This window comes from Chelonia mydas, chromosome 15 (assembly GCF_015237465.2).
Source record: "Chelonia mydas isolate rCheMyd1 chromosome 15, rCheMyd1.pri.v2, whole genome shotgun sequence".
In the NCBI taxonomy this organism is placed as follows: domain Eukaryota; kingdom Metazoa; phylum Chordata; order Testudines; family Cheloniidae; genus Chelonia; species Chelonia mydas.
Genome location: NC_057856.1, coordinates 14,180,603 through 14,204,065, shown reverse-complemented (window position 1 = coordinate 14,204,065; position 23,463 = coordinate 14,180,603). Strand labels below are relative to the sequence as shown.

General features: G+C 48.3%; 3 protein-coding genes and 2 gene segments (V, D, J or C); all 5 read right to left on the bottom strand.

The window, feature by feature from the left end:
• Window positions 1-23,463, bottom strand: part of LOC122461352 (immunoglobulin lambda-1 light chain-like) — a 567,620-nt gene that overhangs the window by 6,000 nt on the left and 538,157 nt on the right. The gene's annotated exons all lie outside the window — the stretch shown is intronic.
• LOC119563806 overlaps window positions 235-23,463 on the bottom strand; it is a 331,177-nt gene continuing 307,948 nt past the window's right edge. Inside the window, 2 exon segments of the V gene segment in view lie at window positions 235-942; window positions 11,857-11,894. Coding sequence covers window positions 620-942; window positions 11,857-11,894 — 361 coding nt within the window.
• The window catches only part of LOC102935130 (immunoglobulin lambda-1 light chain-like), a 376,593-nt gene continuing 361,186 nt past the window's right edge, over window positions 8,057-23,463 (bottom strand). The window contains exon 4 of the mRNA XM_043529721.1: window positions 8,057-8,764. Coding sequence (XP_043385656.1) covers window positions 8,442-8,764 — 323 coding nt within the window. The 3' untranslated portion in view covers window positions 8,057-8,441. The remainder of the gene's footprint in view (window positions 8,765-23,463) is intronic.
• LOC119563795 lies at window positions 14,832-19,757 on the bottom strand. The segment is given in 3 exon segments: window positions 14,832-15,534; window positions 18,537-18,706; window positions 19,624-19,757. Coding segments are annotated over 3 exon segments (627 nt in total).
• Window positions 22,498-23,463, bottom strand: part of LOC102941305 (immunoglobulin lambda variable 3-21) — a 550,568-nt gene continuing 549,602 nt past the window's right edge. For all 4 annotated transcript variants that reach the window (XM_043529715.1, XM_043529714.1, XM_043529716.1 and 1 more), the window contains one exon: window positions 22,498-23,205. In XM_043529715.1, the coding sequence (XP_043385650.1) occupies window positions 22,883-23,205 (323 nt within the window). In that variant the 3' untranslated portion in view covers window positions 22,498-22,882. The remainder of the gene's footprint in view (window positions 23,206-23,463) is intronic.

The following is a 23,463-nucleotide window of genomic DNA, read 5'->3' as shown; positions in this document are numbered from 1 at the left end:
TATGGGCCAGATTTGGTCACTTATTCCCCTTAGTGTTGAGCTGTTCAGCCAATAGCCCCACTGATTCGAATGAGGCTACTTGAAGAATGACTAATGCTCAGGGAGAAGGTGGTACCGGAATCTGCCCCATGCGAGGGCAGAGGTTGACTCAATACTAACTCACAGAGCGGACTGCTGTCTGCAGGGCTAGTGACCCAGCTGAGCATTGACCCAGACTAAAAAAAAAACACAATATTAGCTGATAAAAGGTAAATTTATTTTATTGGAAGAGAAGGTGAATATTGCAATTAATACACAAGATGTAAAAGGGACAGAAGAAGTTAAACTCTTCACAGATACAGCAATAGTCAAATTTTTCTGATTTTATTAATATCCTAACAAGGCTGCATCAGAGACTAAAGCAGGAAGGACAATTCGAGGGAATGCAGGGGGTGAGAGCGGTGGGGACATGGGAATAAAGACAGGTGTCATATGGATTGGTAAAATCCCCCACCTAAAAGAGGAAGCAGATTTTCTGGAAATCGGCATTATGGGAATGCTACAGAGAGATCCTGGCTCCCTTGGGGAACCCCTTACAGACTGACACGGGAACCGGCCGAGCCCTCTGTGAGTCAGAGGGTTAAGAACACTCTGAGCTCTTCAGGGACTTCTCGAAGTTCTTCCCATCGTGTGTCACCTGGCAGGTGTAGGTCTCATGGGTCTTCCACTTTGATGCATCCAGAGACAGGTAACTGCTGGCCATGAACTTGTTGTCACTCTGTTTGGATGGCTTGGTCGTCTCCACTCCAGTGGAGATCTGCTGGCCATCAGCTTTCCAGGTGACTTGGACTAAGCCTGGGTAAAAGCTGCCCAGCAGACACACCAGTGTGGCTTTGCTTTTTGTTTTGATCTCTTCCGAAGATGGAGGGAAGAGGTGCACGGTAGGAGACGCCTTTGGCTGACCTACAAGACAAGGAGATTCAGTGTTAGAAAACCCAAATCCAGAGACTGCCAGTGCAGAATGTAAGAAATTCCAGATCTCTGCAGTGTAACAAATCCAACCTCTCACAAGCGCCATGGGCAGGGTAATGATCTGCGATGTAAGATGTTCTTGTGGTTAAGGCACAGGACTGGGAATCTGGACACTTGGGGTCCATTCCTAGTTCTGCCACAGGCTTCCTTAGTGAACCTGATGAGGTCACTTACCTCTCTGGCTATGGAAGGGGGTCACATCCCTGACCTCAGCGCACGCAGGCTTTTTCTCAAGGTTTATGGTTTTTTACATATTTCTAAAGCGCTGAGAGACTTGGTGGAAGGTGCTGTAGAAGTGCGAAGTCTTATCAGGATTGTTTCCAAGCTCACCTTTTCATTCATTTTTGCTCAGATAAAGGGAAATACGACTTCTAAACAGCTAGCAACCTCGGCAGTTTGCAGAGAATTCCTCCCTATTAAGTGCAAGATTTTGATACCTTTCCTCACATTGAGTAGCACCTTCCTTCTCAAATGGTGCCATTTAGTGCAGAGGACGGTGCTACTCATTGAATTAAGTAGGAAGATATTTCCATGGTGAAAGCACTCTCTCTCTCTGTCTCTCTCATTTCTCAAGAGCAGACTCTCTGAGAATGGGGCTATTTCTTAGGGTCTAAGCTTAGAGTTTAATTTGCCTGTTCAGGCCTTGGGGGCTGGTTCACTAGAGTCACAGAGGAATGTGGGGTAACCCACATATTTCCAAATGAAAAAAATGCTGTAACAGATAATTAGACAAAACCAGTAGGCTCCAAAGCATAGGATGGGAGAGCTACATGCATTGAATGGTGTTTTATAGAAAGCAGTATAAAATTCTGTAGTTTTGAGAGAGAGGGGGGGAGTTTGTTTGTGAACCATCCTATGGAATTCCAGAGCAGGGATAAATCCTCTATTCTGCCAAGTGGGTCGATAAACCCATTGTTGAATCATCATTGTCTGTCTGGGTCTGTAGGCCTCTCTGCTAAGGGTCAGATCTTCTGATTAACACCTGGGTGACAAACAATCTCCTACCACAGCCTGGTTGCCTGTTCCTGTTGCTGAACAGCCTAGTTACCAAGCAAGCTTGTGTTCAGCAGCTGTAAAGTACAGACTCATTTATGGGACCAATCCCTGCTTCAGGGCCCGATCCAGTGTGCATCTGAGCGTTTTGCTAGATTAGGGCTCAAGACAAGAGGACAAGGGACCTTGCAAACTACCACACTGAGGGTTGATTTCATGGTGGGGGCAGAGTAGATTCCCCTGGGCCCTAGCCTGGTGCTGGGCTGTGTAAGTGCATAGAGACGGGGGGGACAATGAAGGCACTACCTGCTTAAGAAGGGACGCAAAAGTTTGGGGAATTTTTAAACTCTTAGTAAAATTTCTGCAGCAGCCTTGGTGCTGGGGCCAAATTGGGATGCCCGTCCTCGCGCCAGGTTGCACCTTACTCCACAGGCGGTCGGTCCCATTACATTAGTGGGACTGTATGAAAAGCAATGTGCTACTCGGCATGAGTAGGGCTACCGCTCTCGGGGCCCTAATTATTTCACGCTTTATGTAGGTCAAAGCAGCCAAGAATGGTATTTGAGCTAATACTGTCAGCCCTGACTAAGCCAGGTCCACTAGGTCCCCTAGGCTGTTCTGTAACTGAAGCCGGCTGGTGCAGCCAGCATCCTGATCACTGAGCTCTGAGCTTGGCAGACACACAATCCAGCCTCTCTGAAGCCGTCCAGCCTTTCAGACTGGCCAGCAACCTTGTTAGTGCACAATTAGTGCAACCTCTTTAAATCCCTTCCCCCTGCAGGCTGCTCCCACCCCACCCCATTTAACTAATATCTTGCATATCTGAAAGGTTTTGGGTGGGTTTGGGTTGCACATCCAAACTGAAATCCAATTTTCTCCAAGGTACAATGGAGCAGATCTTCAGTGTCAGGAGTAAGTCAGTCAGTGCAATGAGACTCACTCAGGGTAAGCGTAAATCAGTGTAGTCCATTGCTGGCAAGGAAGCTACGTGGATTTACACCTTGTGGGGAGCTGGCCATCTATTTTTAAAATTTGACCAGTCCCTTGTCTAGCTCCAACTGAGCAATGCTACAAATAGGGCTGGTTAAAAATGACCCATCAAAACCATTTTCAGTGGAAAATTGGTTTTCCACTGAATGAATATTTTTGTGGCAAGTATCTGCTTTTCTCAAAAAAAATCATTTTTTTTGTTGAAAATCCGAAAATGGAAAAAGTGGAAATCTTAAGCCAAAACCTCTCAATAACTCTCGGTTTTCAGCTGAAAATGCTTGTTTGGGATTTTGGGCCCATTGAGATGAAAATGATTTTTTTGTTTTTCTTTTTCTGAAATTATTCACAGAAGAAAACCATATTTTCTGCCCAGCTCTCATTCCTAAGCATTCCCTTCCAACGGCCCCCAACAAATCCGATTTTAAATCACCAGGGAGCAAAGATTTTTATAGCACAGGAGGTGTCATGGGATTGGACACCTGTCTGCAGGAGCCTGGGGTGAGTGCTGGTGGAGCTCTATTGCGGACAATGGAGCTAGGGCATTGTACGGCACCGGAGAAGCTGACCCGGGATTTGTTTCATACACTGACTAGCACCCGGTGCGAATGAGAAATAGTTCATACCCGAAAAGAAAAAGAAGGAAAATCTTTTCCTGAAGGGGCTAAAACTAGGTCATCGTAACTGGGGACCCAGAGGCAGAATAGGTTTCCTGGTCAAATTCAAACTTGTCTTCAGTGGGAAAAGAAAAGAAAATCCAACATGGGCCATGTACACCTGCTATGACTATCCAGAGAGACTAAACGTTCTTCCCAAGACAGTGAAAAGGTCCATATGTAAAGTGAGAGAGTCCCGAGCCCAGCATGAAGACAAAGAAAGCAGGAAAAAAACCATGGAAAACGTACAATACAGCCAGGAGAAGGAAAGTTTGAGAGTAATTCAGTGACTTACCAAGGACGGTCAGCTGGGTTCCTCCACCGAAGATCCACCACAGTGACACACGGCTGTACAAAAACCTGTCCCAGTCGATGGCAGGGAGAGGTCGCCAGCACTGCCCGTGAGGGGGGAAAAAGAGGTGCGGGGCAATTTCCACTGGCACCCCATGGGAGTGCAGGTTTATCCTTTCCGGAGAAACTCATCATACAATCGGAGGAGTGAAGATCCACTGGGAAGTGAAGCAATGGAGTATTCCTTGGGAGAACTCAGAATTAAGGCCAAATCCTGGTCTCCGCAGACAGCCCACATAAGAGAGCAGAAGATGGGCTTGTCTTTAAGGCAGTGGATTGGGAGTCAGGAGAGCGGGGTTCATGTCCTGGCTCTGCCACAGATTTTGTGCCCTTGGGCAAGTCACATCATCTGTGTGCCTCCATTCCCCGTCTGTAAATTGGGGCAGCACTTCCGTGCCTCCGAGGGTGGTGTAAGGATAAGTTCTGTCGTGTCTCAGAGATGCTCAGGCAGTACAGTGATGGGGGCGTAATGGTACCTAGAGGGAACCAAAGGAGCTCTGTGCTCTGGTACCGTGCTGGGTTCCACCACTACGGTGCTCCCCCAACCCCCGCACCGGCTGTGGATCTGCATGCGTGTTTGTGCTGCTGTGTCTGGAGCCCGTGGAGAACGGATCTGGGTGCTGGAGGGCATGTACACAACTGGACTGCGTGTTGGTCCTTCCACTGCCATTTGGCCAGGACAGGCCAATACTGGTCCACATTCGTCAGTGGTGCCATTTTATTGACTTCAGTGGAATTACGTCGGGGAAAGAATGAGGCGCACGAGCTCTCGTGTATGTTATGGATGCGATAACCAAACTTAGAAAGCACGTGTCCGGAACCCCACACGTCTGGGAGCACCAGCATCTTTCTCGACCTAATTAATGTACAGCATGTCCCGGTGACAGCGAAGAGACAGATCAGACATGCCAGGGGCTGCACACGGGTGGATCAGGTGTGATCCAAGCCACGTGCTGTCCTCGTTTACTCTCTGAATAGTGCATCCTCTCTGCATCTGTCCGTGAGAAGCTAAGACGTCCCGTCCCCCATTGTCCTGACTTACCTGATCGGGATCTTCAGATCGTCCAGGGGATCACTCTGACTCACTGGGCACAGCCCTTGTGCCAGAAGTTGCATCATGACGTCCTGTGTTCGCTCTCAGCTGAGCCATGCAGGGGGCTGGTGAAGTCTCCACATTGGACATGCCTGAGGAAGGGCTCAAGATCCATGTGCCGTGAAAGCGATCGCCACCACGCTCTGTCTGAACCCCAGCAGTGGGTCAGGTGCAGGCATTGCTGGAAGCCCAGAGTCAAGCAAGATGCTCAGAACCTTTGGTGTTTGTAAAAGCCGTGTCCATCGCACAGCTGGCACATGCTGGAAAATGCCCCAGACCCTGTTGGTACCAATACAAGGCCAGGCTGGTATCCGCCCATGTGCAGTGCGCAGCAGAGATCAGCACTTTCCTCGTGGGAGCCCCCAGTTGCCTTTAGAAATTAACGCAGTACCCCCAACGACAGCCATTTGCTCTGTATTTCCCAGCTGTTCTCAGCAGTAAATCCCTGCACTGTTTCCCTGGACAGAGCTGCCATGAGACTCCCACCATTGCTGGCTATTCCCTCCCCCTCCACCTTCGGAGAGCAGCTCTGGTGCCTGCTGTCCAGCAGAGTGTGGGCGTGTGGTGCCCCTCTCGCCAAAGGCAGGGCCAGTAAACATCTAGGCTGTGAGCTGTGTCCATGCTCAGCTGGTTTCTTGTGAATTAAACTAGGGCCCTGGACCCTCCCTCTGACTGTAAATACAAACCCCCCTTAGTGCCCGGTGTGTGTCAGCTCAGCACGGCCAGGGACGTGAATGGTACCAGCCTAATATCCTCGTTAATGGGCCGTAGTTGAAGCCAAGGAGGATCATGTGCTGTGTTTGACACACTAACAGGCATTTACTGAAGTTGGTGGGGAAGCTCCTGTGAATTCAGTGACTCAGGCTCAGACGCTGTGAGAATTCCCTGGGTAGGGAGAGGAGGCCTGAGCCGCTGGCAAAAGTGCTGAAGTCCCCTTGTCAGAAGTGACTTCAGCACGTTGGGCTGCAGTGTTAAAGGTATTTAAGCACCTATATGTACAGGATGGCACCTAGCGGGATTTTCAAAAGCACCTAGCTGCCAAACGCCCATTCATTTCATTGCCTTTTAAATCTGGCCCTTACACTTCTAAATCCTATTGACGTTCAGTTGAACTTAGACTTTTAATGGAGTTAGTCACTTTTGAAAACACCTTAAATACTTCATGTGGTTTGTCAGTCCATTCATCAGTCTATTGTGGTTTACATGTGCAAGGCAACAGAGCCTTTTTGTCAATGAAGTAGTGTTAAAATCAGCGCACGCCCTGAATTCGAGTAGCGAACTCCGTGGCCCATGCTCGTTCTCCCTCTCATGCACACGTTGTGTGTGAGCTGCTGAAAACTTCTGAGAGCCATTGTCTCCTCTGTGTACTGCACACTCTTGGTGCTCCACAAATCATAACCTGGAATTCTTACCCCCCCACCATGTAGAGACGTGTTTGTGTAGGGGGGGAATGGTGGGACAGTTGGTCTGGGGACGTTAAACGTACTTTGTGAAATTTAAGAACCCTTCATTCTTTCAAACTCATCCATATCGCAGCCTCCCTCTGCTCCCTTTCCACTTAACCCCTTCTGTAGGAGGTGGCAGTGCATGACTGGCCCTCCATCCATCCATCCATCCATCCATCCATCCCTGTCACTCATATTGTGAGTGGCGACGGCACGGTGGTATCTGCCAAATACGTGGCATATGTGATACAAATGTATCCCTTTACCTCCCTGGCCCCAGGACTGTCAGGGAATCGGGTCTCCTTTGGCTGGGTGGCCCAGCACGGCTCGGGGTCCCTGATAAATGTCTTTGTGATGCAAATTCCCACCTGTACACACGGTGCATACTGCTGTCTGGGAAGGGTGGACAGACCCTGGAGCTCCCCTCCGAGTATCCAGTCTCACATGAATCTGATTCCCCAGGACAACTATGGGGTAATTAATGGGACACAAACTGTCTGCTCTGGCCTGTCAAGGCCCAAATTGTGCAGCAGCCCAGAAATAACACAAGCCTGAGTGCTTCCAGAGAATCCATCTCATCAGTAATGTTTTGATTTCATTTGAAAAGCATCTTGAATCTGAAGACTCCCAAAGCACTTTACTCATTTACACAGTTGGTCAAACTGTACATAAAAGTCACTGCCTTCCCCTCTGGCTGAAACACAGCAGGTGTGTCTTAGTGGGCAGCAGCACGAGTTTAATTCAGAGAGATTTCCGTGTAGAGCTGCCCCCGCTGGGAGGCCAGGTTGGGTGCGTAGGGAACTGTCCCCCAAGTTGGTATTTAATATCCTGCCAGATGGAAGTCTTCCAAAGAGGTCCTTTGTGTCTCTACTGACCAGAAGTAGCCAGGAGCTCTGTTTATAGTCTAACCCAGGGACCAGCCTGCAGCAGTGTCGTGCCCCTCACTCTATGGGCCAGATTTGGATGCTTATTCCCCTGAGTCCTGAGCTGTTCAGCCAATAGCCCATTGACTGACTCCAATGAGGCTTCTTGAAGAATGACTAAAGGGAGAAAACGGGAGCCAGAATCTGCCCCCGCGAGGGCAGAGCGTGACTGAATACTAACTCACAGAGCAGACTGCTCTCTACAGGGCTAGTGACCCAGCTGAGCATTGAGCCAGCCAAGCCCTGCTGGTCTGTTGGGAGCTGCCAGGATCCCAGCACAAGCAGGGCTGGCTGCAGAGCCACGGGGGTTTGCATTACGCTCTCATGCAGCCCACGATCCCCCAGTGAATCCCTAACACAACGTGTGCTCTGGAGAGAGATTTGTGCAGCAGCAATTGTCACCCCTCCCAGAAGGCTGGCTGAGAGCCAGAGTGACCAGTCCTGGGGGAGAACAGTCACAGCTTGGGTAATGATCCCTCTGTGACATCTCTCCCCCTCCCCTGATCTCCATGATATTACACGTCACTTAGCGTTACTACTCCCTTAGCTTGTCTGAAACCCAAAGCCAACGAGATCCCTACTAAAAAGAAAACCATATTGGCTGATAAAAGGTAAATTTATTTTATTGGAAGATTATGTGAATATTGCAATTAATACATCAGGAGAAAAGGGGACAGAAGAAGTTAAACCCTTCACAGTCACAGCGATAGTCAAATTTTTCTGATTTTATTAATATCATAACAAGGCTGCATCAGAGACTAAAGCAGGAAGGACAGTTCTAGGGAATGCAGGGGGTGAGAGCAGTGGTGACGTGGGAATAAAGACAGGTGTCATATGGATTGGTAAAATCCCCCACCTAAAAGAGGAAGCAGATTTTCTGGAAATCGGCATTATGGGAATGCTACAGAGAGATCCTGGCTCCCTTGGGGAACCCCCTACAGACTGACACGGGAACCGGCCGAGCCCTCCGGGGGTCAGAGGGTTAAGAACACTCTGAGCTCTTCAGGGACTTCTCGAAGCTCTTCCCATCGTGTGTCACCTGGCAGGTGTAGGTCTCATGAGTCTTCCACTTTGATGCATCCAGAGACAGATAACTGCTGGCCATGAACTTGTTGTCACTCTGTTTGGATGGCTTGGTCGTCTCCACTCCAGTGGAGATCTGCTGGCCGTCAGCTTTCCAGGTGACTTGGACTGAGCCTGGGTAAAAGCTGCCCAGCAGACACACCAGTGTGGCTTTGCTTTTTGTTTTGATCTCTTCTGAGGATGGAGGGAAGAGGTGCACGGTAGGAGATGCCTTTGGCTGACCTACAAGACAAGGAGATTCAGTGTTAGAAAACCCAAATCCAGAGACTGCCAGTGCAGAATGTAAGAAATTCCAGATCTCTGCAGTGTAACAAATCCAACCTCTCACAAGCACCATGGGCAGGGTAATGATCAGCGATGTAAGATGTTCTTGTGGTTAAGGCACAGGACTGGGATCAGGAGATTTGGGGTCTAATCATTGCTCTGCCATAGGGTTCCTTAGTGAACCTGGCCTAGTTAGTTACTGTCCCTATGCCTGTAAAAGGGGATAATATTATTTTACTCATCCTTTTTGTCACTTTAATCCGTGAGGGCTTTATCTTGTATTCCTGCTGCACCCATAACTCCCACTGACTTCAAATAATAACTTGGGGCCTGCAAGGTGTACAGTGTTGGCACTAAAGATACAAATTATTGTTATGAAAGTGAGCAAAGAAGTATGTTGCGATCTATATGCATTGGATGTCTAGCATGAGTGGTTCACAAAGAAAAGCTGCAATTCGTTCTACATTTGTGCTGCATTTTAGAAATCTAAAATCCGCTTTCTAAGGGTTTTGGACTATGTTCTGGATATTTGTGTGGGGTTAGGGCACCAGAAGCCACTTCAGTGCCCAGAAGGGAATTTGGGGTAACCCACATTTTCCCTTATGGAATAATGCTATAAAATGTAATAACAAAGCAACCAAGAAAAGCCAAAGAATGGGACAGGGGATCTAGACACATTGATAGCATTCTATAGAAACTACTGTAATATAGTACAGAACTTTCATAGAGAGAGCTCTTTTGAACCGCTCTATGTCATTCTATGGCACAGATAAAGTTTCAGGATATAAAATTCTGCAACATAAATCATTGATCTCATTGAGCAGTTATCATTGTTCATCAGATTCTGTAGGTCTCTCAGCTAAGGGTCAGATCTGTCTGCATGAGTCTTGACTGGGAAATAGCCTTTTATCGCACCGTGTTATATACTGGTTACTCTTGTTGCTAAGTTTCAGAGTAGCAGCCGTGTTAGTCTGTATTCGCAAAAAGAAAAGGAGTACTAGTGGCACCTTAGAGACTAACCAATTTATTTGAGCATAAGCTTTCATGAGCTACAGCTCACTTCATCGGATGCATCCGATGAAGTGAGCTGTAGCTCACGAAAGCTTATGCTCAAATAAATTGGTTAGTCTCTAAGGTGCCACTAGTACTCTTTTTCTTCTTGTTTCTAAAATGTTTTCAGAAACATTTATGGGACCAAAGGACTCGAGTCAGTATGTGTCTCAGTGCTTTGCTGGATCAGGGTCCAAGACAAGAGGAAAAGGGTCATTGCAAGATATGGACACAATAAAGGACCTACTGGTTTAGGAATGGGCGCACCAGGGATTTAAAAATTCCTCAGACTTGTAACATCTAGACACCTGGGACCAAACTGAGCAACTCTTCCTCATTCCAGGTAGCACTTTACTCCACGAGGGGTCGGTCCCACTGACGTCAGTGGGCCTGTTTGAAGAGCAAGGTGCTACTCAGCACGAGTAGGCTCAGTGCAGCCTGCAGGCTGTAGTTATTTCACGCTTTACACAGGTCAAAGCGACAAACAGTGTTGTCTGAGTTAGCGCCGGCAGCCCTGATTTACTGAGCCCTGGCTAGCCGAGCTCTATCTGCTCCTCAAGGTTTTACTGTACCTGAAGCCTGCTGGCCCAGCCAGCATCCTCTGCATTGAGTTCTGAGCTTGGCAGCCCTAGAATGCAGCTTCAAAGAAGCTGGCCAGCAACCTTGTTAATGTGCTCCAGGCTTCAGAGAGGCAATTAGTGCAGCCTCTTTCAAGTCCTTCCTGCACCCCGCACAGGCTGCTCCAAACCACCCCACCCCCCTTTATCTGTAGCCCTCCATATTTCAAAGGTGTTGGGTGTCCTTCAGCACAGTCAGAAAATCAGGTCTGAGTGGTATTTCCAAACTGAAATGCACGATAGCTACAGTCATCCAAGGAACAATGGAACCGATCCTCCGGGTCAGAAGTCAGTCAGTGCAATTACACTCACTCCGTGTAAGTGTAAATCAGTGTCATTCCATTGCTGCCAAGGGGGCTACACTGATTTACACCACATGAGGATCTGTTCTTATACTGTAAAAATATCAATCGCTGAACTTGCTCTAAAAGGAGACTGCAAGTAGGGGTGCTAAAAATTACCCACTAAATCTCTTGTGAGTTAAAAATTGGGTTTTATCTAAATGGAAGTTTTTGCAGAATGTTTCTCCAGATCTCGAAAAAACATCTTTTTTTTTTACTGTTGGAAAAGCAAAAACTCAAAACCAAATATTTTCACCTGAACTCTGATTTCTCCCACCTCCCTGGCTTTTCAGTAATTGTTCGGTGACAACATTTTAGTGTTTGGGTTTGGGGTTTTTGCCCAAAAGTCAAAATTTTCTGCTGAAAATGTAGATGAAAATATTTTTTTAAATTTTTGTTGAAAATTTCCTATAAGGAAACTTTAATCCTATTTCGTGACCAACTCTCCCTAATTTGAATTTTCTTCAAGCTAACCAGACAAATTGGGATTTAGATTGCAACAAAGACATTATTTTCTCTATCACATTAGGTTTCAAGGTATTGTACACCCATCTTAAAGAGATTTGGATGAGTTTTGGTGTAGGTTTATTGAAGAGCATGGGACTATTTTGTTTGACCTTGGTTGAGAATCTGGCCCCTGGTTTCTTTCACATATGAGTCAAAACCGAGTGCTAATAAGAAATGTCTAGTCCAGTAAAACCAAAGCAAATAAAAAACAATTGGGGGTTGGGAAATATTTCCCTGAAGAGGCTAATACCAGTTATTTCAAAATTGTGACCTGACAGCAGAATCTGGACATGTTTCATGGGCAAATTCAAAACCCTGTTCCCAGGTACAATATAAGAAAATCCAGCATGCGACATGTACACCCTATTCTGACTATCCACGGGTTAAACATTGTTCTCAACCCTGTGGGAAGGTGTGTGCATAAAGTGAGAGGAGACCCAAGCCTGGCACTAAGGCAGAAAAGGAGGAAAAAATCATGGAAACATGACAGTATTGGCATTGAGAAGGAAAGGCGGTGAGTAATTCAGTGACTTACCAAGGACGGTCAGCTGGGTTCCTCCACCGAAGACATTCCACAGTGACACACGGCTGTACAAAAACCAGTCATGAACAATGGCAGGGAGAGGTCGCCACCACTGCACGTGTGGGGAAAATAGTCGTTGGAAAACTTCTGCTGGCTCTCCTTGAGAACGAAGGTTCATCGTTTCTGGAGAAGCTCATAGTACAATTGATTGAATGAAGATCCATTGGGAGGTGAAGCAATTGAGTATTCCTTGGGAGAGCTGACATGGGGCCAAATCCTGGTCCCAGTACACAGCCCATGTAAGAGAGCAGAGGGTGGTCTTGTACTTAAGGCACTGGAGCAGGAGTCAGGAGACTGGGGTGCAAGTCCTGGCTCTGCCACAGACTGATGTTGTGCCCTTGGGCAAGTCACATCATCTCTGTGCCTCAATTCCCCATCTGTAAAATGGGGAGAATACTTCCCTATTTCACAGGGGTGCTGTAAGGATAAATTCCTTTTGGGCTGTGAGATGCTCAGGTACAACAGTGCTACAGGTCATAAACCAACCTAGATAGAAGTAAACGGGCTGTGTGCTAAGCAGCTGCTACTCCACTGGGTTCCATTGCCCCTGTGCTCCCCAAACACACCCACGGTCTGTGAATCTTTCGCTGGCCCTCGTAGGTCCGTAGGAGGGACAGGCTGGCAGATTTATTTGGGATGCTGATAGTGAACATGCTGAGCCATGTTCAACCCTGGTGCAATTATAGCGGTTTGTATGGAATTTTACCACCGAAGAATTAGGCCCATTTGTCGTCAGTATTTAATGTATCCAATAGGGAATCTCATGTGGGCGATACCCATGTTTCCAAAGCACGTGTCTGTAGCCCACACCCCTGGGAGCACTGGCCTCTCTACAGACCTAGTCAGTGTCAAAACTATCCTAGCTTCACACCAAGAAGTGCCAGCAAAGAAACAGATCTGCCATGTTGGGACTGCTTGTGTGTGGATAGGAAACCAACACCACTTGTTGTCCTCGTCTCTCATCTGGACAGTGCAGCCTTCCCTGCACCCGTCAGTGAGACGCTACCACGTCCCATGACACATGATCCTGCCTTACCTGGTCAGGATCTGCAGATAGTCCGTGGGCGAGGGGTCGCTCTGAGTCACTGGGCACAGAAGTTCCGCAAGAAACTGTGTCGAAACGTCGTGTGTTCGCTTTTGGCTGAACCATGCCAGGGGCTGGTGAAGTCTCCACACTGGACATGTCGGAGGAACAAGTAAATAGTGCACAAGATCCATGTGCCATGAAAGCAATCACCACCATCCTCTGCTGGGACCCCAGCCTTGGTTCGGATGCAGGCGTTCCTGGCGGCCTCTCTAGAAGCCAAGATTCTGCATCCGGCATATGCTGGAAAATGCTCCAAGCCCTGTTAACACCAATACAAGGCAATGTTGGTATCAATATCCAGTATACAACAGAGATCAGCACTTTCCTGAAGAGAGCCCCTGAGTTGCCTTTAGAAATTAATGCATTGCCAGCAGCGACAGCTCTGTATTTCCCAGCTGTTCTCAGCAGTAAATCCCAGCGCTGTTTCCCTGGACAGAGCTGCCAGGAGACTCCCACCATTGCTGGGCTAATCCCTCCCCCTGACCTTAGGAGAGCCGCTCTGGTGCCTGCTGCCCAGCAGAGTGTGGGCGTGTGGTGCCCCTCTCGCCAAAGGCAGGGCCAGTAAATGTCTAGGCTGTGAGCTGTGTCCATGCTCAGCTGGTTTCTTGTGAATTAAACCAGGGCCCTGGACCCTCCCTCTGACTGTAAATACAAACCCCCCCCCTTAGCGCTTGGTGTGTCCCTGCTCAGCGCGGCCAGGGGAGTGAATGGTACCAGCCTAATTTCCTCATGAATGGGCCCTAGTTGAAGCCAAGGATCACATGCTGTGTTTGACATTTGATCCGGCACCTACTGAAGTTGGTGGGGAAGCTCCTGTGACTTCAGTGGTTGAGGCTCAGACCCTGCGAGAATTCCCTGGGTAGTGGAGGGCAGGCCTGAGCCGCCAGCAAAAGTCCCCAAGTCCCATTGTCAGAAGTGACGAAAGCACTCACGCCAGGACTGTTAATGGTGTTTAAGCATCTAAATATACAGGTAGGCACCTTTTGGGATTTTGAGAAGCACCTAGTTGCCAAACGCCCATTCATTTCATTGCCTTTTAAATCTGGCCCTTACGCTCCTAAGTCCTATTGACTTTCAGTTGAACTTCGACTTTTAATGGAGTGAGTCACTTTTGAAAATACCCTCAATACTTCATGCAGTTTTTCAGTCCATTCGTCAGTCTATTGCTGTTCACGTGTGCAAGGGAACAGGCCCAATTACTAAACATTGAGCAAAGGAAGTTACTCTCTTTCCAGAGCCTTTTTGTCAATGAAGTAGTGTTAAAATCAGCGCACACTCTGGGTTCTAGCAGTGCACTGATTGGCACATGCGCGCTCTCACTCACACACACACCTGCTCTGTCTGATCTGTTCACTCTCATCCTAGCATTGTAAGCTCCTGAAAACTTCTGAGAGCCATTATCCCCTCTGTGCTCTGCACACGCTTGGTGCTCCAGAAATCATCACTGGATATCTGGGTAGAGAGCTGTCACCTAAGTCGGTGTTGGCAGGATATTAAAGGCCACTCTTCCAAAGAGGGGTTTGTGTCTAGACTGACTAGAAGTAGCCAGGAGCTCTGTTTACAGCCTATCCCAGGTAACCGCCACCAGCAGTGCCCCTCCCTGTATGGGCCAGATTTGGTCACTTATTCCCCTTAGCGTTGAGCTGTTCAGCCAATAGCCCCACTGATTCGAATGAGGCTACTTGAAGAATGACTAATGCTCAGGGAGAAGGTGGTACCGGAATCTGCCCCATGCGAGGGCAGAGGTTGACTCAATACTAACTCACAGAGCAGACTGCTGTCTGCAGGGCTAGTGACCCAGCTGAGCATTGACCCAGACTAAAAAGAACACAATATTAGCTGATAAAAGGTAAATTTATTTTATTGGAAGAGAAGGTGAATATTGCAATTAATACACAAGATGTAAAAGGGACAGAAGAAGTTAAACTCTTCACAGATACAGACATAGTCAAATTTTTCTGATTTTATTAATATCCTAACAAAGCTGCATCAGAGACTAAAGCAGGAAGGACAGTTCCAGGGAATGCAGGGGGTGAGAGCGGTGGGGACATGGGAATAAAGACAGGTGTCATATGGATTGGTAAAATCCCCCACCTAAAAGAGGAAACAGATTTGCTGGAAATCGGCATTATGGGAATGCTACAAAGAGATCCTGGCTCCCTTGGGGAACCCCCTACAGACTGACACGGGAACCGGCCGAGCCCTCCGGGGGTCAGAGGGTTAAGAACACTCTGAGCTCTTCAGGGACTTCTCGAAGCTCTTCCCATCGTGTGTCACCTGGCAGGTGTAGGTCTCATGGGTCTTCCACTTTGATGCATCCAGAGACAGGTAACTGCTGGCCATGAACTTGTTGTCACTCTGTTTGGATGGCTTGGTTGTCTCCACTCCAGTGGAGATCTGCTGGCCGTCAGCTTTCCAGGTGACTTGGACTGAGCCTGGGTAAAAGCTGCCCAGCAGACACACCAGTGTGGCTTTGCTCTTTGTTTTGATCTCTTCCGAGGATGGAGGGAAGAGGTGCACGGTAGGAGACGCCTTTGACTGACCTACAAGACAAGGAGATTCAGTGTTAGAAAACCGAAATCCAGAGACTGCCAGTGCAGAATGTAAGAAATTCCAGATCTCTGCCGTGTAACAAATCCAACCTCTCACAAGCGCCATGGGCAGGGTAATGATCTGCGATGTAAGATGTTCTTGTGGTTAAGGCACAGGACTGGGAATCTGGACACTTGGAGTCCGTTCCTAGTTCTGCCACAGGCTTCCTTAGTGAACTTGATGAAGTCACTTACCTCTCTGGCTATGAAAGGGGGTCACATCGCTGACCTCAGCGCACACAGGCTTTTTCTCAAGGTTTATGGTTTTTTACATATTTCTAAAGCGCTGAGAGACTTGGTGGAAGGCGCTGTAGAAGTGCGAAGTCTTATCAGGATTGTTTCCAAGCTCACCTTTTAATTCATTGTTACTCAGAGAAAGGGAAATACGACTTCTAAACAGCTAGCAACCTCAGCAGTTTGCAGAGAATTCCTCCCTATTAAGTGCAAGATTTTGATACCTTTCCTCACATTGAGTAGCACCTTCCTTCTCAAATGGTGCCATTTAGTGCAGAGGAAGGTGCTACTCATTGAATTAAGTAGGAAGATATTTCCATGGTGAAAACACTCTCTCTCTCATTTCTCAAGAACAGACTCTTTGAGAATGGGGCTATTTCTTAGGGTTTAAGCTTAGAGTTTAATTTGCCTGTTCAGGCCTTGGGGGCTGGTTCACTAGAGTCACAGAGGAATGTGGGGTAACCCACGTATTTCCAAATGAAAAAAATGCTGTAACAGATAGTTAGACAAAAAAAAAACCAGTAGGATCCAAAGCATAGGATGGGAGAGCTACATGCATTAAATAGTGTTTTATAGAAAGCAGTATAAAATTCTGTAGTTTTGAGGGGGGGGGAAGTTTGTTTGTGAACCATCCTATGGAATTCCAGAGCAGGGATAAATTCTCTATTCTGCCAAGTGGGTCGATAAACCCATTGTTGAATCATCATTGTCTGTCTGGGTCTGTAGGTCTCTCTGCTAAGGGTCAGATCTTCTGATTAACACCTGGGTGACAAACAATCTCCTACCACAGCCTGGTTGCCTGTTCCTGTTGCTGAACAGCCTAGTTACCAAGCAAGCTTGTGTTCAGCAGCTGTAAAGTACAGGCTCATTTATGGGACCAATCCCTGCTTCAGGGCCCGATCCAGTGTGCAACTGAGTGTTTTGCTAGATTGGGGCTCAAGACAAGAGGACAAGGGACCTTGCAAACTACCACACTGAGGGTTGATTTCATGGTGGGGGCAGAGTAGATTCCCCTGGGCCCTAGCCTGGTGCTGTGCTGTGTAAGTGCATAGAGACGGGGGGGACAATGAAGGCACTACCTGCTTAAGAAGGGATGCAAAAGTTTGGGGAATTTTTAAACTCTTCGTAACATTTCTGCAGCAGCCTTGGTGCTGGGGCCAAATTGGGATGCCCGTCCTCGCGCCAGGTTGCACCTTACTCCACAGGCGGTCGGTCCCATTACATTAGTGGGACTGTATGAAAAGCAATGTGCTACTCGGCATGAGTAGGGCTACCGCTCTCTGGGCCCTAATTATTTCACGCTTTATGTAGGTCAAAGCAGCCAAGAATGGTATTTGAGCTAATACTGTCAGCCCTGACTAAGCCAGGTCCACTAGGTCCCCTAGGCTGTTCTGTAACTGAAGCCGGCTGGTGCAGCCAGCATCCTGATCACTGAGCTCTGAGCTTGGCAGACACACAATCCAGCCTCTATGAAGCCGTCCAGCCTTTGAGACTGGCCAGCAACCTTGTTAGTGCACAATTAGTGCAACCTCTTTAAATCCCTTCCCCCTGCAGGCTGCTCCCACCCCACCCCATTTAACTAATATCTTGCATATCTGAAAGGTTTTGGGAGGGTTTGGGTTGCACATCCAAACTGAAATCCAATTTTCTCCAAGGTACAATGGAGCAGATCTTCAGTGTCAGGAGTAAGTCAGTCAGTGCAATGAGACTCACTCAGGGTGAGCGTAAATCAGTGTAGTCCATTGCTGGCAAGGAAGCTGCGTGGATTTACACCATGTGGGGAGCTGGCCATCTATTTTTAAAATTTGACCAGTCCCTTGTCTAGCTCCAACTGAGCAATGCTACAAATAGGGCTGGTTGAAAATGACCCATCAAAACCATTTTCAGTGGAAAATTGGTTTTCCAGTGAATGAATATTTTTGTGGCAAGTATCTGCTTTTCTCCAAAAAAATCATTTTTTTTGTTGAAAATCCGAAAATGGAAAAAGTGGAAATCTTAAGCCAAAACCTCTCAATAACTGAAGCATTCTCAGTTTTCAGCTGAAAATGCTTGTTTGGGATTTTGGGCCCATTGAGATGAAAATGGTTTTTTTGTTTTTCTTTTTCTGAAATTATTCACAGAAGAAAACCATATTTTCTGCCCAGCTCTCATTCCTAAGCATTCCCTTCCAACTGCCCCCGACAAATCTGATTTTAAATCACCAGGGAGCAAGGATTTTTATAGCACATTAGGTGTCATGGGATTGGACACCTGTCTGCAGGATCTTGGGGTGAGTGCTGGTGGAGCTCTATTGCGGACAATGGAGCTAGGGCATTGTACGGCACCGGAGAAGCTGGCCCAGGATTTGTTTCATACACTAACTAGCACCCGGTGCGAATGAGAAATAGTTCATACCCGAAAAGAAAAAGAGGGAAAATCTTTTCCTGAAGGGGCTAAAACTAGGTCATCGTAACTGGGGACCCAGTGGCAGACTAGGTTTCATGGTCAAATTCAAACTTGTCTTCAGTGGGAAAAGAAAAGAAAATCCAACATGGGCCACATACACCTGCTATGACTATCCAGAGAGACTAAACGTTCTTTCCAAGACAGTGTAAAGGTCCATATATAAAGTGAGAGGAGTCCCGAGCCCAGCATGAAGACAAAGAAAGCAGGAAAAAAACCATGGAAAACGTACAATACAGCCAGGAGAAGGAAAGTTTGAGAGTAATTCAGTGACTTACCAAGGACGGTCAGCTGGGTTCCTCCACCGAAGATCCACCACAGTGACACATGGCTGTACAAAAACCTGTCCCAGTCGATGGCAGGGAGAGGTCGCCAGCACTGCCCGTGATGGGGGAAAAAGAGGTGCGGGGCAATTTCCACTGGCACCCCATGGGAGTGCAGGTTTATCCTTTCCGGAGAAACTCATCGTACAATCGGAGGAGTGAAAATCCACTGGGAAGTGAAGCAATGGTGTATTCCTTGGGAGAACTCAGAATTAAGGCGAAATCCTGGTCCCCGCATAAGAGAGCAGAAGATGGGCTTGTCGTTAAGGCAGTGGATTGGGAGTCAGGAGAGCGGGGTTCATGTCCTGGCTCTGCCACAGATTTTGTGCCCTTGGGCAAGTCACATCATCTCTGTGCCTCCATTCCCCATCTGTAAAATGGGGCAGCACTTCCGTGCCTCCGAGGGTGGTGTAAGGATAAGTTCTGTCGTGTCTCAGAGATGCTCAGGCACTCCAGTGATGGGGGCGTAATGGTACCTAGAGAGAACCAAAGGAGCTCTGTGCTCTGGTACCGTGCTGGGTTCCACCACTACGGCGCTCCCCGAACCCCCGCACCGGCCTTGGATCTGCATGCGTGTCTGTGCTGCTGTGCCTGGAGCCCGTGGAGAACGGATCTGGGTGCTGGAGGGCATGTACACAACTGGACTGCGTGTTGGTCCTTCCACTGCCATTTGGCCAGGACAGGCCAATACAGGGCCACATTCATCACAAGTGCCATTGTATTGACTTCAGTGGAATTACGTCGAGGAAAGAATGAGGCGCATGAGCTGTCGTGTATGTTACGGATGCGATAACCATACTTAGAAAGCACGTGTCCGGAACCCCACACGTCCGGGAGCACCAGCATCTTTCTCGACCTAATTAATGTACAGCATGTCCCGGTGACAGTGAAGAGACAGATCAGACATGCCAGGGGCTGCACACGGGTGGATCGGGTGTGATCCAAACCACGTGCTGTCCTAGTCTACTCTCTGAATAGCGCAGCCTCTCTGCACCTGTCCATGAGAAGCTAAGACGTCCCCTCCCCCATTGTCCTAACTTACCTGATCGGGATCTTCAGATCGTCCAAGGGGCCAGGGGGTCGCTCTGAGTCTCTGCAAGAAGCTGCGTCATGACGTCCTGTGTTCGCTCTCAGCTGAGCCGTGCAGGGGGCTGGTGAAGTCTCCACATTGGACATGCCTGAGGAAGGGCTCAAGATCCATGTGCCGTGAAAGCGATCGCCACCACGCTCTGTCTGAACCCCAGCAGTGGGTCAGGTGCAGGCATTGCTGGAAGCCCAGAGTCAAGCAAGATGCTCAGAACCTTTGGTGTTTGTCAAAGCCGTGTCCATCGCACAGCTGGCATATGCTGGAAAATGCCCCAGACCCTGTTGGTATCAATACAAGGCCAGGCTGGTATCCGCCCATGTGCAGTGCACAGCAGAGATCAGCACTTTCCTTGTGGGAGCCCCCAGTTGCCTTTAGAAATTAAGGCAGTACCCCCAACGACAGCCATTTGCTCTGTATTTCCCAGCTGTTCTCAGCAGTAAATCCCTGCACTGTTTCCCTGGACAGAGCTGCCATGAGACTCCCACCATTGCTGGCTCTTCCCTCCCCCTCCACCTTCGGAGAGCAGCTCTGGTGCCTGCTGCCCAGCAGAGTGTGGGCGTGTGGTACCCCTCTCGCCAAAGGCAGGGCCAGTAAACATCTAGGCTGTGAGCTGTGTCCATGCTCAGCTGGTTTCTTGTGAATTAAACTAGGGCCCTGGACCCTCCCTCTGACTGTAAATACAAACCCCCCTTAGTGCCCGGTGTGTGTCAGCTCAGCACAGCCAGGGGCGTGAATGGTACCAGCCTAATTTCCTCATTAATGGGCCGTAGTTGAAGCCAAGGAGGTTCAGGTGCTGTGTTTGACACACTAACAGGCATTTACTGAAGTTGGTGGGGAAGCTCCTGTGAATTCAGTGGCTCCGGCTCATTGGCTGTGAGAATTCCCTGGGTAGGGAGGGGAGGCCTGAGCCGCTGGCAAAAGTGCTGAAGTCTCATTCTCAGAAGTGACTTCAGCACTTTGGGCTGGAGTGTTAAAGGTATTTAAGCACCTATATGTACAGGATGGCACCTAGCGGGATTTTCAAAAGCACCTAGCTGCCAAATGCCCATTCATTTCATTGCCTTTTAAATCAGGCGCTTACACTTCTAAATCCTACTGACGTTCAGTTGAACTTAGACTTTTAATGGAGTTAGTCACTTTTGAAAACACCTTAAATACTTCATGTAGTTTGTCAGTCCATTCATCAGTCTATTGTAGTTTACATGTGCAAGGCAACAGAGCCTTTTTGTCAAGGAAGTAGTGTTAGAATCAGCGCACGCCCTGAATTCGAGTAGCGAACTCCATGGCCCATGCTCGTTCTCCCTCTCATGCACACGTTGTGTGTGAGCTGCTGAAAACTTCTGAGAGCCATTGTCTCCTCTGTGTACTGCACACTCTTGGTGCTCCACAAATCATAACCTGGAATTCTTACCCCCCCACCATGTAGAGACGTGTTTGTGTAGGGGGGGAATGGTGGGACAGTTGGTCTGGGGACGTTAAACATACTTTGTGAAGTTTAAGAACCCTTCATTCTTTCAAACTCATCCATATCGCAGCCTCCCTCTGCTTCCTTTCCAGTTAACCCCTTCTGTAGGAGGTGGCAGTGCATGACTGGCCATCCATCCATCCATCCATCCATGTCACCCATATTGTGAGTGGCGACAGCACGGTGGTGTCTGCCAAATACGTGGCATATGTGATACAAATGTATCCCTTTACCTCCCTGGCCCCAGGTCTGTCGGGGAATCAGGGTCTCCTTTGGCTGGGTGGCCCAGCACGGCTCGGGGTCCCTGATAAATGTCTTTGTGATACAAATTCCCAGCTGTACACACGGTGCATGCTGCTGTCTGGGAAGGGTGGGACAGACCCCGGAGCTCCCCTCCGAGTATCCAGTCTCACATGAAACTGATTCCCCAGGACAACTATGGGGTAATTAATGGGACACAAACTGTCTGCTCTGGCTTGTCAAGGCCCAAATTGTGCAGCAGCCCAGAAGTAACACAGGCCTGAGTGATTCCAGAGAATCCAGATCATCAGTAATGTTTTGATTTCATTTGAAAAGCATCTTGAATCTGAAGACTCCCAAAGCACTTTACTCATTTACACAGTTGGTGAAACTGCACATAAAAGTCACTGCCTTCCCCTCTGGCTGAAACACAGCAGGTGTGTCTCAGTGGCCAGCAGCAGGAGTTTAATTCAGGCAGATTTCCATGTACAGCTGCCCTTGCTGGGAGGGCAGGTTGGGTACGTAGGGAGCTGTCCCCCAAGTTGGTATTTAATATCCTGCCAAATGGAACTCTTCCAAAGAGGTCCTTTGTGTCTCTACTGACCAGAAGTAGCCAGGAGCTCTGTTTATAGCCTAACCCAGGGACCAACCTGCAGCAGTGTCGTGCCCCTCACTCTATGGGCCAGATTTGGACGCTTATTCCCCTGAGTCCTGAGCTGTTCAGCCAATAGGCCATTGACTGACTCCAATGAGGCTTCTTGAAGAATGACTAAAGGGAGAAAACGGGAGCCAGAATCTGCCCCCGCGAGGGCAGAGGGTGACTGAATACTAACTCAGTGCAGACTGCTCTCTGCAGGGCTAGTGACCCAGCTGAGCATTGAATCAGCCTAGCCCTGCTGGTCTGTTGGGAGCTGCCAGGATCCCAGCACAAGCAGGGCTGGCTGCAGAGCCACGGGGGTTTGCATTATGCTCTCATGCAGCCCACGATCCCCCAGTGAATGCCAAACACAACGTGTGCTCTGGAGAGAGGTTTGTGCAGCAGCAATTGTCACTAAGCATTACTTCTCCCTTAGCTTGTCTGAAACCCCAAAGCCAACGAGATCCCTACTAAAAAGAAAACCATATTGGCTGATAAAAGGTAAGTTTATTTTATTGGAAGATTATGTGAATATTGCAATTAATACATCAGGAGAAAAAGGAACAGAAGAAGTTAAACTCTTCACAGTCACAGCGATAGTCAAATTTTTCTGATTTTATTAATATCCTAACAAGGCTGCATCAGAGACTAAAGCAGGAAGGACAGTTCCAGGGAATGCAGGGGGTGAGAGCGGTGGGGACATGGGAATAAAGACAGGTGTCATATGGATTGGTAAAATCCCCCACCTAAAAGAGGAAGCAGATTTGCTGGAAATCGGCATTATGGGAATGCTACAGAGAGATCCTGGCTCCCTTGGGGAACCCCCTACAGACTGACACGGGAACCGGCCGAGCCCTCCGTGAGTCAGAGGGTTAAGAACACTCTGAGCTCTTCAGGGACTTCTCGAAGTTCTTCCCATCGTGTGTCACCTGGCAGGTGTAGGTCTCATGAGTCTTCCACTTTGATGCATCCAGAGACAGGTAACTGCTGGCCATGAACTTGTTGTCACTCTGTTTGGATGGCTTGGTCGTCTCCACTCCAGTGGAGATCTGCTGGCCATCAGCTTTCCAGGTGACTTGGACTAAGCCTGGGTAAAAGCTGCCCAGCAGACACACCAGTGTGGCTTTGCTTTTTGTTTTGATCTCTTCCGAAGATGGAGGGAAGAGGTGCACGGTAGGAGACACCTTTGGCTGACCTACAAGACAAGGAGATTCAGTGTTAGAAAACCGAAATCCAGAGACTGCCAGTGCAGAATGTAAGAAATTCCAGATTTCTGCAGTGTAACAAATCCAACCTCTCACAAGCGCCATGGGCAGGGTAATGATCTGCGATGTAAGATGTTCTTGTGGTTAAGGCACAGGACTGGGAATCTGGACACTTGGGGTCCATTCCTAGTTCTGCCACAGGCTTCCTTAGTGAACCTGATGAGGTCACTTACCTCTCTGGCTATGGA